Source organism: Glandiceps talaboti, chromosome 18 (assembly GCF_964340395.1).
Source record: "Glandiceps talaboti chromosome 18, keGlaTala1.1, whole genome shotgun sequence".
NCBI lineage: Eukaryota > Metazoa > Hemichordata > Enteropneusta > Spengelidae > Glandiceps > Glandiceps talaboti.
The window spans coordinates 18,644,256-18,660,577 of NC_135566.1; the positions used below are offsets into that span (position 1 = coordinate 18,644,256).

General features: G+C 36.4%; 1 protein-coding gene across 1 annotated transcript; it reads right to left on the reverse strand.

Moving 5' to 3' along the window:
- Window positions 1–2,751: 2,751 nt before the first annotated feature.
- LOC144449546 (uncharacterized) lies at window positions 2,752–11,647 on the reverse strand. The gene is made up of 7 exons (XM_078140093.1): window positions 11,359–11,647; window positions 7,412–7,534; window positions 6,491–6,610; window positions 5,990–6,094; window positions 4,391–4,483; window positions 3,516–3,536; window positions 2,752–3,036 (listed from the first exon to the last, which is right to left on the reverse strand). Exons 1-7 carry the CDS (start codon window positions 11,438–11,440, stop codon window positions 2,939–2,941), a joined length of 642 nt encoding a protein of 213 aa, XP_077996219.1. The 5' UTR covers window positions 11,441–11,647; the 3' UTR covers window positions 2,752–2,938.
- Between the last annotated feature and the right edge of the window lie 4,675 nt (window positions 11,648–16,322).

Sequence of the window (16,322 nt, forward strand, 5' to 3'; positions counted from 1 at the left end):
ATCTAAGTCTTTTGATTTAGGTTCACAAGTGTTGTTGTGTGATCAGAGTAGTGATATCAAGAAAATGACAACATAAACTGCCAGTTCCTTAAAACCCAATCATACCGGGGACTGTGTCATTCTCAATGACTTGTAAATCATGAAATGACTCCAGAACCCATAGTTTATGAAAATGACTTCATTTGATTTTTGTGGAGTGGCATTCCCTTTAATCATGTGTGCTTACAGAGGCTGCAATGGTTTGTATATTCCCCTGGGACTTATAATGGGTTATTGTGCCATGGATAATATTTGTGAGTGTCTGGAGTTCTCAGGAAAACAAGCATATTATATTATAAATACATATTGTAGGTTATGTGTGATTTTGACTTGATATTAGTCTGTTAAAAGGATTCAACCAAGATCACTATTTGTTGAAAGAACAGCCTGCTCAACTGTACAATTTTACTGCCTAGCTATGAAGCCACTAGTAGATGCATTTTATTAGCCACAAGGGATGTTATACAGCTTTCAGTCTTGTGGGTGAATAGTTGCTACATAATAGCATGAGGTGTAATATGACGTCTACTAGTACACAAATGAAGCCAGGCAAGAAGTGTTTTATAACACATCTGATCACACCTAGAGCTCGTCGGAGGACAGGCGCATTATAAATTCACTTTATTATTATTATTATTATTATTATTTCCAGACACATACTCTTTCCAAAGTTTAAAGCAAATTAAATCATCAGTAAAACTATGCTATTGTCACAGTACCCTACGGAAAATAGAAAATGAATAGTGATCTTGTATGCAAATTGAGGTCACTACCAGTCAGTAGTTCATACCATGTGACACGGCCTACCGGTAAGCCAATCACTGAAGGCTATATAAAAATTAGGTTATAATTGACTGTAGCATTGATTTTATCCCTTTGATTGAATATCGGATGCTTAGTTCGAGCCTGGGCATGTATTCATGAGTTTGCATGTAATTGCAACCATAGACCGTGAAGAGAATTCTCTCATCACATATGATGCAACATTGTTGTAATAGAATGATTACCAAGGTTACCAGATACAACACTTTGAATGTTGCAAACAATACACATTATTCAAAAGATGTCTTCACCTAATGAACTATGTCTGTAAGTGTTACAATATAACGTTTTGTCAGTACTAAATACAACTTCATTCATGCATGTTACAAATATTTTCAATGGCACTGAGGAACGATCCCACAATGTCACACAAGCTCGATAAAGAAACATCGTTCATTTGAGACAACGCCCCTATTATTCCAACCTTATAACCTTATAAACTTGTTTTAATACTGAGATGAGGGTAAACACATCAAAATAATACTGGAATACCAAGCACTCTTTCTCACATTATAAGTACATTTTTATCACCTTATCAACATCTCACTAGTAAGGAGTAAAAAAAAATTGTTTTTATTTTATTTTATTATATATATTTGTTCATGTGTGAGTGTCTAGTTCAGGTTTTCCATTGTTTTCCAAATGGCCTCTGTGTTGTTTATTTCACATGGTTTCTGTGTTATTGGTTTCTTTTCATTACATCAGATGTACAGCCATTACAGATTGGAAGAATAGTTTTATTTTGTCTTTTTAAGTTGATGTCAGTTTCTGCATCCACTATTTCTTGCGAGACTTCAGGTTTTTCACGATTTTATTACTATTTTTCTCGAATACGTAAAATAAAGTTTAGGGTCTGCGTGAAAAACGATTTAACCGTAACCAAACAACTCTTTTTTTCTTTTTTTTTGGCCTAAGTACAGAAGCTTTTATCAATGAAGGTGTGAAAATTTTCAGTAATCACATTGATACCAGACCCCTCCCCCTAAATGAAAAAAGTTCGCTTATTGAGCTTGTGCGATATTGTATGATCGTCCCTAAGTGATGCAGTGAAAGGGCAAGTGATTCAATTTTAGTGATGTTACATAGACACACAGTGATCTTGGTTATATGGACCATAAAACTCACATAGTATTTTGAAATATATCATTTATTCGAAAATCTACAACTATTCCATATTGCAACACAGTATAATAATGATTTGATAATAACATGTTTGAGTAATTACAATAATAATAGTAATCGTCATACACACTTCCCATTGCATTTAGACATGTTACAGCGCCCTCTATTGTCAAACATCAAATCAAAGTCATGGTGAACCGAATCTGGTATATATTTTATATTTGACAGTTCAAAGTTGGCATGCATTTTGCTTTATTTGATATTAATAGTTTTCTCATTCAGGTGATAATGTTTAAAATAATCACTGACATTTACATATTGAGAACAGGATACACTGTGTGGCATCACTCAAAATGACTCAATGGAAAATCCGTCAATGAGGAAGTTCCAAATCACCATCACTTGTAAGCTATCATTGAATCAAGCCATGGATGTCACAGTACAAAATAATCATTGCACAATTTGCTATTTTGGAACATTCCTTAAAGTGGCCATACAGATGAGGATTGGGTATTTATTTTGGAATTTTATCCTGTAAAACAATTTTATCATGACATCATACTTGAAAAATCAATGTGAAACAACATAGACCAAGTCTGTGTTTGTAACTCTATACATTGCAAAAAGCTAAAAAATGTGTAAAAAGTTTGTTATTGTACGTACAATAACAAAGCCTTTACACATTTATTAATCTTTTATAATTTATTGAGTTACACACAACTGAGGACTTGGCATATCCTGTTTCACATTGATTTTTCAAGTAGGAAGTCATGATAAAATTGTTTTATAAATTAGAAATCCAAAATAAATACCCGAGCTACAATACATACCAAATCTGCCAATGCCCATAGGTGATAATGTAAACCTAATCAAGGCAATATTAAAAATTCAAGATCGTTCATTTAAAATTGAATGTCTCTCTGTAAAATGTAATTTGTCACATGATTCCGTACATTCAGTGGAAGACCATTGCCATAGTAACCAGTAAGATAATACTGAAACCTGGTCCTAGTTTTGATGTGCCATCACTTTCAGTGCCAGTGGGACTTGTGTCTGTCAATAAATGAAGAGGCATATTAATAGCACATAGTGACCAGATCTCTAAAACCCTATCTTTTTTGAACATCGCCAATATCATGTGGCAATGGGGACATCATTATCTAATGTCAAAAAAGTGAACAATTCTACCCAACTACAGAGGCTGCCTCAACAAAATTAATACTAAAGACGATAAAACAATTACAAATATATTATCCTTAGCAAAAGATAATGCAATACTGCTAAAAAAATAACTTTGGTAGACACTCATAGTCATATATGGGACAATTTGTTCACCACATTGCCATATCTAGTGGTGAACAGTGACCATCACCAGTTGAATTGTCCTCAGGAAGGCAAGTCACGTTGTCAAAACGTAGATATGAACAAAAGTAACTTGGTTGTGTATCAAAGTAGATTATTCCAAATATACAACAATATATGAATATACATGATATATGATGCTCAACAATAAATGAATGAAATAGATTTACCATCACTTGGGTTCTCGGGATCTGTGAACAAGAAGAAGAAAATGAGAGACGATGAAAGAAAGGGAGAGGAAAACGTATACTGCACAAGCAGAAACAATACCTGGGAAAGATATACGATAAAACTATGAGAAACGTTAACGGAATGTGTAATAAGTGATACTTTATAATTCTGTTCTTTTGTTTTAAAATCATAAACAAATGAATATAGATGGATGGATGGACGGACAGACAGACAGACAGACAGGCAGGCAGGCAGGCAGGCAGGCAGGCAGGCAGGCAGGCAGGCAGGCAGGCAGGCAGGCAGGCAGGCAGGCAGATAGATAGATAGATAGATAGATAGATAGATAGATAGATAGACAGACAGACAGACAGACAGACAGACAGACAGACAGACAGACATATAGATAGATAGATAGATAATTAGATAGATAGATAGATAGATAGATAGATAGATAGATAGATAGATAGATAGATAGATAGAAAGATCAATAGAAAGATAGACAGACAGACAGACGGACGGACGGACGGACGGACGGACGGACGGACAGACAGACAGACAGACAGACAGACAGACAGACAGACAGACAGACAGACAGACAGACAGACAGACAGACAGACAGACAGACAGATAGATAGATAGATAGATAGATAGATAATTAGAAAGAAAAAAGGAAACTGAAAATTCAATTTCAATTTCAATTTCAATATCCAAAACTTTGTATTACATTCAAATGAATTGGAAGGAATTTGAAATTGATAAAGAAATTTACATTGTTAATACACAGTCTTAAGGTTTGTTTACTTATTTTTGACATAGCAAGAATCATTAAATCCATTATCACCATGGAAACAGTGCTGAGTGTTATGAATCTTACCGTCGGCCTCACAGGTCTCTCCAACAGTACAGCAAGGACAAGAATCAGCTGATGGACATGAGATATCTTCATTGCAACCACATTCGGCATATACTGCAGAAAGGAGATGTAATTTATTGTTCTCTGAATTGAGGAATATATATAAGGTGATGATAGCATTCCATTGGTTGATGGTAACCAGTCAAACAGACAGACAGTTTTGTAAATTGCACATAAATTGGGAACCATCTAGAATTCCACATACATTATTTGAAAAAATGTTCTATGACTCAATATATGATCCTAGCTAAGAGTATGATTCTGGTTCAAAGTTCCCCCATACAGAGTGTTTGATGGTGCATAAACATGCGCCTAAAACAGCACATCACCGTGGCCAGAGAGCTAGTGTCGTAGAAGAGCAACCTCAACCTCGGACCATACCCGATACCTAATATCGCAAATACAAAGTTAGTCTCAGATTCAGAATCAGAATGGCATCGGAGGACAATATGAGGCCAATCTCATATTGAGCCTCAGGTTCAGTTTCATATTCGAAAAATAACGATATACACCCTCAAAAAAGCAGTCAAACAAGAATACTGCTACAGGAAATATTCCCCCTTCACACTTACTTGATGGGGAAAGGGGATGTCTCAGCTTGCATGGGGAAAATTACCTGAAAATCACAGATAAAAGCTTGTCCCCAAAACGTTTGTGAGCGGTCATAATGTGTTTGCTGGTAGGCGCACGCGGCTGTTTAAAGAGATTGTAGTCTTATTTAAAAGTCTGTTGAAGTAATATTTTACGATGAGTGAGAAGTGGGACTTTTCCTGTAGTTCCTATCGTATCATTTCTTGTTTGACTGCCTTTTTTTCTGTTATCGTGATTTTTCGAATATGAGATTGAACCTGAGCTCAATCTGAGACTGGCCTCATATTGTCCTCCAAAGTGAATCTGATTCTGAATCTGAAATTAACCTTATACTCCTGTCAAAAACCTTGTGTTACATTGTTTTATGTAAATGCGAGATAAAGGATATTTTTGCATGGTAATTTGCATAGACAAATCTTAGAATAGAAAACGAAATGCATGTTAATTTTTGTGTTGCCTCAAGATCGTTGGACGGCTTAGAATATGCAAGTTGCCAATTCGAGTCTTACTACCATGATCGCGCGCTGACTAAAGATCTTCGGCAAGATTTGAACCATGATTGCTTATACCATACAATATCAATCCAGCTGTGTCATTGGGTACATGGTAGGCTAGAGTGGTGTTGCAATGTGAATGATTTCTCTGAGGATGAAATCATGGGGATGTATCAATAAAACTTGTTCCTTGTGTAATTGTGTAGTTATGGGTCCACTGCCAGGGTAGTAACTGTAAATTAAAGCGCTCGACCACAGTACGGAAAAGCGCTATAAATTCGTTATTTATAATTAGGTAATTCCACAGACGTCTGTGGTAATTCACATTTGTACAACAATCATGATATCTTGTTATTTTATTGCAGAATAAACTTTTTCATATAATTTGCTACAAAGGTTGTCGCAAAAAAAAGGTAACTCACAATCCGTCCAAAATGACAACTTTGCGACACTCAATCTTATCATTTACACTTACTTGTTTCACATAGAGATCCAGTCACACCTTCCGGGCACACGCAATTATTGCTGCCATCACAGGTGCCGCCATTAAGGCATAGATTACTACCTGAGCATAAAACGTCTGTCGGAGGAAAGAGACGATGAACAAAATAGACATTAATGTATGTGTGTGTGTGTGTGTGTGTGTGTGTGTGTGTGTGTGTGTGTGTATGTGTGTGTGTGTGTGTGTGTGTGCGCGCGCGCGTGTGTGTGTGTGTGTGTATGTGTGTGTGTGTGTGTGTGCTTACATTATCGAAGAAAAGTGAATACTTACGTTTTAGTGAGTTTACCCCCCACAAAACATTTACAACATATCAAACGACACAAACCTACTGTCGAATTTTATCCCTATCACATCATGCTAACAAATAGCTCACACCACTTATAGACCACTAAGTGGTCTGAGCAAACAGTAACATATCTGCCTGTAAGAATCCAAAACAGTGTGTAATACAAATGTAATAGAAAATGTTCTTACTTGTTTCACATTCATATCCTGTATAACCACTAGGACAGTAACAGTAATTACCACCAGCGTCTGTGGTACAATTTCCGCCATTCAAACAATCAACATCATCAGTGCATTCTTCAGGTATCACTGTAATTGTATTTAGAATATAAACAGTATTAACTCCAACAATAACACTGACGGTAGGAGTTATCATAAAGCTAGGGGGTAACAGTTTGCGTTGATCTGCTTACGTTATAAGTTTACCGATAATGAGCTGCAATTATAACTAATGTTATTCAGGTAAATGTTGTTGACCAATCTATCCATCCATCCATCCATCCATCCATCCATCCATCAATCAATCAATCAATCAATCAATCAATCAATCAATCAATCAATCAATCAATCAATCAATCAATCAATCAATCAATCAATCAATCAATCAATCAATCAATCAATCAATCAATCAATGTACGATTCGTATTCGTATTATGCATGATTAACCAAATCCTGATCTTAGATAAAAAAAATGGATGGCCAATTAATATGTACCTCTGAAGTTTATGATTTGGGGTTTCATTATTAGTTGCTGATATTAATATATCTAAATATTTAGGGGAAAATGTGCATGATTTTTCTAAATATCGATATTCTATTTGAGATTTGACTGATTTGGTATATCGATTTACCACCTAATGTCACCCTATGACCCAACCAACTAACCAAATAACCAATTTCTGTCTACAAAACAGCAACATCGAAAACGTTGTTGTGTTCGGAAACACTGGGGATAATTAAAACAGTGTTACATATATACTTTCTTGATGAACAAACACATATAAGAAAGAAACTAAATAAAAGCCCATCAAGTAGAATAATGGGGAACTTCATCATTAAATAAAACAAAATGATTTCAAGTTAAATAATTATTTATCATATCTTGCCTACCTGTATCGCAATATTGTCCTGTGAAACCATTTGGACATTCGCAGGATGCATCCTCTCCATAACTTTGACATGTACCTCCATTCAAGCAGCCATGACCACAGGTTGCACTAGTAGCCTCACAACCTATTAAACATGCAAAGAACCAAAATAACGAAATTATCAAACATGTATGAATATTGCCTCTTTTTTCTTCTTTTAAGAACAGTGTCTTTAATATTTGGTCAGAATTGAACCAATTAATTTTTAATATGTATGACTTTGGCAGCAACTCGCATGGCTTGCAATAAATGATGCTATGGCAGAGTCTGCCACATGTTTATGTTGTGTGCTGAGATACCCTGAAGAATATATAATATACATGCATAGACTCTAAGTAAACATGTAGAAAGAAAGAAAACAAAATATTATAGCAAAATTTATCTATGTTCTAACAATATTTAATAACATTCAAATGACATAATATCATCACAGCATTGGAGATAGACCCTGTATACCGTATACATACAAGTAATTCAAAATAAGCATGGCGTGAAAGGTGGGGGGGGGGGGCATTTTGGAAAATGAGGTCTTTCCGGGGAAAGGGGTTTCTTTAACTTTGGTCTTCGGAGCTGGGGACCAGGAAGGAGTGGGGGGGGGGGGGCAGTTTAAAAAGAAACATGTTCAACTCAAACACACTGGTCCCCACAGTCAGGTAAAAATGACTGAGGCCTTAGCTGACTAGGTAAGATATCAGAAATAGTATAGTGATGTCATTACTACACATGACGTCATTATTTAAATGCATGGTGTAGGTATCATAAAGAGACTATTGTTATACATATTGTGCACGGTCATAATCGGCTGGATGTAGACCTTCTTGTATCTGTAGGGTCTTTGGCTAAGATACCCAGAGTCGCACCGTGTCAGGGCTCCCTCATCGGCTTATCCCCCTGTTCTTTGAGAAGAGGTCGAGGTCAGTCGATGAGGGCGCAACGATACGACGTATTTCAATCGTACATGGATCCCGGGTTACCGTAGTTTCGTTGTTGTAACATATACACTGAAACTGAAAGTGTACATGTGTTGAACTTTTTCAAAGTTACTTGACAGATTAAAGTGACAAAAAAATGAGATTTTAACCTTATTTGGTACTCCCGGCAAATAGTTTATCTGATAAAAGATATTCACCACAGAACATTTCAACTTATGCACGCCTTTTATTAGTATACATGCCTTTAGTCTATCTATAGACGTGTAGGACTAACGCAGGACACTAACTGTAGGACATTGTCAGCGCTATCCTAACTGACGTTTTGATTTTTTGATTTTTGATTTTCAATCGTCTAACGAAAATTCAAAAAATCAAAATATCCGTTAGTATAGTGCAAATAGTGTAGCGTTAGTCCTAGACACGTCTACAGGTAGGCTAGCACGCCTGCGATCGGATCATCAAAAATTGTGTGGTTTTTTGGTATTTTTAGCAAAGATGCTGACACGACAGGAATTTCATGAATATTTTACTATATGTATAATATAAGATGTGTAAATACCAAGTGTAATCACAGGATGTAGCGAGCGTATCACAAATGCTAGGTATGTGTGTGAGTTTAATTAGGTATATGTATTTTTTACATTGAAAATAACAAATTACCTAATAAATTGACCAACTATTGTTGACTTAGCGTTATTAGCCCAGGTACAACGTGGATTTAATTAGTTGTGTCAATTCCTACAAATTAGCTGTTAGCTAACTGATAAGACTTGTTTTCATTCTGATACTTATAAGTAAAGATAGAGTGACCCATGAAATGAAAAGAGTTAGAATTTTAAAAAAATATTGTAATTGTGAAAGACATAAATGTATGGAAGACCGGTGAGGACAACGACTGCGACCTGCGACCTGCGAGTTGCAAAACGGCGACCTTCCAGTTGCAAAACTGAAACCTGCGATTATACGGGAACCGTTAGCCGGATTCCTAGGGAATAAGATACCTGACGTGCTGCATCTTGAAGGCGTCCCTAAAATAATCCCAAAATATCCTAAAGTAAAATAGAAAAGTAAAATAGTCACAGTTTTGCAACTGGTAGGCACAGGTCGCAGTTTTGTAACTCGCAGGTCGCAGGTTGCTGTCCTCACCGGTCTTCCATACAAATGGTTTATAGAAGAAGAAAAGAATGTTTGGTTACAGGCCAAAGACGTATACCATTAACAGGAAATAGGGGGATGGGGTGGGGAGAATCAGAAACTACACAACCCATTCAAATAATTTGCCATTTATAATTAGTCACACAGGTACCGTAGTACGTAGCTATCACTGTATGATTTTTGACACACTTGCTATGTGTTCTTTTAACATTTTGAGCAATTTATAGTTAATTATTTTTTAAATATAAACAACTTTTAATAATGCGACAGAAAGAACGTCGACCCTCAAAACATAATAAACTCAAGTTCATTTATACCCCCCCCCCCCCGCATGTCTTGAATTTGTTTTTTTGCATCATAGTGTTACCCTTGTTTGCTTTGATATATATCACATGTATAAATAGTACGGTATTTAAACTGTCAAAATCTTACAGATTAAAATGAAATATCTGTCAAATCGACATGTACACACATTTATAACATGGGGCTAGGAGATAGTTGTGTGTCATAGTAGTCATGGCTATCTTGAATACAAATACAACACATTGTTGTGATGAAATGTTAGACTGTCGACAGCGGTTCGTGCCTTTTTTGATACGTTTTATCTAAAACAAATAAAGTCGTCGCCTCCAGTCGCTCCGTAGCACTGAATACAAATGAGTAATGATGGGAACTACGTACGTACGTATGTATGTATGTATGTATGTATGTATGTATGTATGTATGTATGTATGTATGTATGTATGTATGTATGTATGTATGTATGTATGGGTGTGTGTGTGTCCGTGTGTCTGTCTGTCTGTCTGTCTGTCTGTCTGTCTGTCTGTCGCCTCATATGATAAATGTATTATATAGTATGGACAGTAACAGACGCTTGCACATATAAAACCTTTTACAAATTAATTAGTTACAAACATGGATTTATATTTATCATGGCGAATCTATTACAGTTTCATGATTACTGAAACTACCCCTCTTCTGAAGGTTCTGAGAGGCGTTCGTTTTAACCTTTGAAAGAAACCTTCGTATCAAGTTTTACACATAGACGTCTGTCTAAGCTTCAGTATAAATTTTCACCAAAGGTTCTTCAGAGGCAACTTCGTATAACCTTTGAAAGTAAACATAACTAGTTATGGACACAAACATCTGTCGAAGCTTCGTTACAAATCTTCACCAAAGGTTCTTCCGAGGCACTTCGTTTAACCTTTGAAAGTAAACTTCACATAAGTCTTGCGCACATACCTTCGTCTAAACTTCAGTGAAAACATTAATTGAAGCCTTATCGAAAATAAGATTTGAACTAGCTGCAATAATTGTAGCGTCTTGCTGCGGTTTTGAGGGTTTTTTCGTCTGTTTTGGTGACTTTTTAAGTTTTAGTGTTTAACCCGTTAGGTGCAGGTTGAACACTAAAACTTAAAAAGTCACCAAAACAGACGAAAAAAAACCTCAAAACCGCAGCAAGACGCTACAATTATTGCAGCTAGATTTGAACAAGCTTGCTCGTGAACTCAGTTGACCTTCAAGCGATCTTTGAGTGTCACGAAGGTTTGGCAAAGTGTTGCACAATCGCGTGTGTAGACAACGCGTACGAATCCTGCATTTCTATATGACTAAAATTGCTAGGATAAGTAAGTAAAAGGGCGAATTGTACTAGTATTTAGTATTCCATGTATGTAGTTGGTGTTAGCGTGATGTTTATCATAGTTTGACTGTAGGACAGCAACTGTTGGAGGGACAGGGTGTTACTATAATAACCCCGTGATATGTATTACAATTGTACATTTTTAAATAATTGCTGATGAAGCAATATAAATAAACTTACCTTGTGCTCCAACTGTTGTTGGGATTGTTGTCATTGCTATCAAAAAGAAGCACGTTTTAGCGTAAGAACAAACTGAAGGCATTGCAATGTAGCAGAGTCTTTCCCCGTGGTGAGAAAAATAATTGATGTCTTGCAACCTTCGTATATACGTATCTGAAGAGTGTTCTTGGTTCCTGAGCAAACTTATATAAGATAGTTTGTTACGCTGTTCATATGGAAACGCCTGAATCACCTTGACCCCAGAGAGTGGGTTTGAGAGGAATTAACACATATCTCTGTATATGTAAACATAAGATTGATTGTACTTGTGTAGCGATAGAAATGTCACTAGCACGTGATTTATGCAAATATTGAGTGCTGAGCGTAATATAGGTCACATACCAAAGAAAGAGTGGGTTATGGCCGGCTCCATATAACCAACTGAAAGCAAGGCCTCTGATTGGCCAAGTCGGTCTATCTGTAGTATAATAGTCTTTATACTACGGCCTTGATCATTCCGGTTGGTTATATGCACAGGGGCATGTAATATTTCATAGATTGTTGTTTTCTTATTGCTTAGAGAGAATGCCGTTTTCTTAGGAAAATATCGTACGAATCTTGCTGCTACAAATGAATAAATCTCTATACTACGAAGAAATACATGTTGGAATATATAATCATAGGGTTGTTATATTTAGTCTGTAGACCTCGAAAACAACAATCTATCACATATTACACGCCCCTGTGGTTATATGGAGCCATAACCCACTCTTTCGTAGGGGTGTGGTTACACTCAGCACTCAATTTGCATGCAACAAATCAAGTTACCCATAACCCTCCCGCGAACTTGTTGACTATCTATAATACAGTCATTCGTGCCATGTTATCAGCCAGTGGCAGGACTGAACAACACGACGTACAACTGCAGACACCAGACCGTGGACGAACAGAACATGTTACAAACAGGGAAAGTAAACAAATAAATTGGATTAATAACACTTTGCTCAGCATGTTGGAACAGCAGAAACTCGTATTACACACCATGGTTTTACAAGAACAGTTCTATGGCATATCACATGAAATGCCAGGGGAACTGGACATTTGTTTGTGCAGTGAGTCTGCCACATACATTCCAAACATAGAAATCATCTTCAAGTTATATTCTGTTGTGTCCCTGTACATTGATTCCGTGTGTACCTCTTGCTGAGTAATTCCCTACTAAAAGTTATCGATAGTTCTTATTGACATTTGAAAAGAGATTCAAAGATTGTCAGTAAATAAATATCGACTTAAAGTGGCCATATGGATGAGAATTTGGTATTTATTTTGGATTTTTATTTGATAAAACAAATTCACCATGTGTTTATACTTTATAAGTTTGTTATTGTACGTACAATAACAAACATTTTATACATTGTTTAATGTTTTGCAGTTTATTGAGTTATGAACATAGACTTAGTATATGTTATTACACATTATTTTTTCAAGTATAAACACATAATGAATTTGTTTTATCAAATAAAAATCCAAAATAAATACCAAACTCTCATCCATATGGCCACTTTAACAGGTCTATGGCCTTAAAAACTGTTCATATCAAATGCTGGAATGTAAGAACAAGTCTCTGCTGTTCTAACATGCTGCGCCAAGTGTTATTAATTTAATCCACTGAGTTATTTGCTTTACACCCATTTTAACATATTCCGCTTGTCCACAATCTGATGTCAGTAGTTGTATCTCAAGTTACCAATCTAGTGATTTATGAGCACCGTGGCACCGTTGCGAAATCCGAGAGATGACTTTTTGCAAAGGTATTTTTCGTGTAGTAACGCCCGTAATTAGGATAACAAATCCATCTGATTTGATTGATTAAGTGTACGTGTTTATCATCATGATTATATATGACAAATGCTGAATTTAGGATTATGATTACAATTGATGTATGAAAAAGCAGTAGTCCAGAATAAAAGAATAACTCTGTATGTGCCAAATCTGGCAAAATATGACATTTTTCCCCGCTTGTTTTCTAACCAATCACATTGAACCTTTTGAAGTACTTCTCGTCATATCGCGGGTAATATAAACTAATATATGCATGGTGTACTAAGAGTAGGGAAATATGATTGGACATCCTCGTAAAACAACATTAACGAGGTCTCTTTGTGGCATTTTGTCCTATTTTAAATTTGTTGAACTAGATGGAAAAACAACGTTAGGAAGGAATTGGAAAAGTTCAAAACTACATGTTGAAAATTCAAAAAATCTTTGCCATATATCCGTACATATCTTTATAAACCCACGGGAATGTATCTTAAGTTTTTAAAGTGTATAAACATATGCTGAAATCTTGAGGTTGTTTGCTCCACGTCACCATGGATACAGAGCCCATACAGAGTCGTCTTTGATTTTGATGGTGATGTTAAACCTTGGTTTGAGGTTAAAAAAAGGGGTGGGGTGGGGTGAGGGTTGGGTTGGTGGCTTTAAACCATTTTAACGTTTGGTTGTCTCAAATTAAAGCTTATAATTTACCACGTTAAACTCGACCGCACAACGCAGGTTTTCCCCGGGTACTCATGCGCTGCAGTAACACCGTACCCATGAGTGATGGCCCTCACTAGACTTCTTTCTTGGGAGACAAGTGTTTATAATTATGCTTTAATGTAAAGAACTCAAGAATTTAAGCAACAGATTGTTGTAGTGCGTATACTAATTACGTTGCTACGGGTTGTCCTGTTCGTCCATAAATTATACCCCAATTCTAGTGTCATACATTCTCGACATTATTTATATACTTATCTCCATACCAATGTATTCTTTGCTCTGTGTCTCTCTCTGTACATGTATAGTTATTGGCTGGTATGAAGATGACGTCATGTCGGGCTATTTCAAGAGAGGCGAATAGGGCAGATCGATAGACGTATCGTTAGGCCAAATCACACCCCCCCCCCATTGGCAATCGTGGTATATCCGTTCTGTGCTGATATATCATAGTATCTAAACATAGTACGAACAAGTTCAACTGTATACGTAGTAGTCGGTGTTTCTGAGATAAAGGTCAGACATTTGTGTCAACTGTAATTGGGAACTATGACGTAGGCTTAAAGTGCTTAATATAACAGCAAGACATTTCTTAGAGTAACCCAAATGTTTAGTAACCAACGCGGCTATATTTTATCTCAGATCACTAAAAAGACTGTTTGTTTGTGGTCTGACATTTTATCAAGATTGTTTGTTGAGCTAGACGATAACATGTCAGATACAAACGTTTTATACAACGTACGGCTAGACCGACTTGGCCAATCAGAGGCTTTGAATTCGGTTGGTTTATGTATACAACAGACACTGGTGGAAAGATAAACAACAAGGCGGAGCCGCGTTGTTTATCTTTCCACCGGTGTCTATTGTACTTCGGTGTGAACTTTCGGGGGGGGGGGAGGATTTTGAGAAAAAAATTGTCGGAAGGTGAAGGATGAAAAAAAAATTAATCCCATAATACCTTGAGAAAAAATTGTTCTAACAGACAGAAAGTAAAAAAAAATTGTTGTGATGTGCTGAAGTCAGCTAAATTTGGGCGGGAATAAAGGGAAGGGGACTCCGAACACCATCAATATTAAATAAGGCAGACGATAAAATGTAGCAGTGTTAGTAAGATTTTTGTTCAGACAGACGATAAAATGTAGCAGTGTTTAGTAAGATTTTTGTTCAGGCAGACGATAAAATGTAGCAGTGTTAGTAAGATTTTTGTTCAGGCATACGATAAAATGTAGCAGTGTTAGTAAGATTTTTATTCAGGCAGACGATAAAATGTATCGGTGTTAGTAAGATTTTGTTCAGGCAGACGATAAAATGTAGCAGTATTAGTAAGATTTTTGTCAAGTCAGACTACGTTTAGTTAAAGGTTTCGTGATTTTTATTGACGTGTATTATCGATCGCGACCATACCAAAACTGATCCTCAGCTCACAAGTGACCAATTAATTGCCTATCAACTGTTGTATGTAGCTATGGACACAAAAATTAAAAGGTATTGATAATAGAAATTCCATGTAAAACAAAATAAGTTTTAATCTAGATTCTAGTCAAGGTGGTAAATGCAGACATTAGCCGAATGACCTTCAAATACATTCTACAGTGAACTGCACACTGTCAGTCAAACGTTTACCGAACGTGTACAGTCATCTATAGTACATATCATACGGAGAGCAAAATAGAAGTAGTAAGTAGTAAGTGCCATCGGTAACTACGTTGTCCAATGTAGTAGATTCAACATTGGTGACAGAGGGGCTTTAGGTATGTAGACATGAACACCTAGTAATCAAGATAGTGTAAACACTGAATGATAAGCTCAGGTTGCAGGAAAAATTGCAACCAGAAACGCCACCCTACTTTGAATGTAATGACATCAATGTAATAACATTATTATCGCAACAAATGTGAAGATTGTGAATATGTCAGTTTCCTGATAGACGATCTACCACTGTCATATTTAGACGAATACTATCAGTATTGTAAGGACTATGAGTTTTAGATACATTCCAAATTTACATTCCCAAGTCGGGTTGGCGGAGTCTTCTAAATCTGTGAATATAAAACATGATATACAAAGTTATTGCATGGACATTCTATTGCTCATCTTTGTATTCATGTCTGTCTGTCTGTCTGTCTGTCTGTCTGTCTGTCTGTCTGTCTGTCTGTCTGTCTGTCTGTCTGTATGTATGTGTGCATACATGTGTGTATGTATGTATGTATGTATGTATGTATGTATGTATGTATATGTGTGTGTGTGTGTGTGTGTGTGTGTGTGTGTGTGTGTGTGTGTGTGTGTGTGTGTGTGTGTGTATGTATGTATTCGTCCATACCTTTTTCCAATGCCTCACATATCTCGTCAACAAAACAGCAAGGGCAGATTGTCTTTGCCTTCGATGGACATTCAACATCTTCAGAACAGCCACATTCAGCATATTCTGTATTGGATTCAAAGGTTTA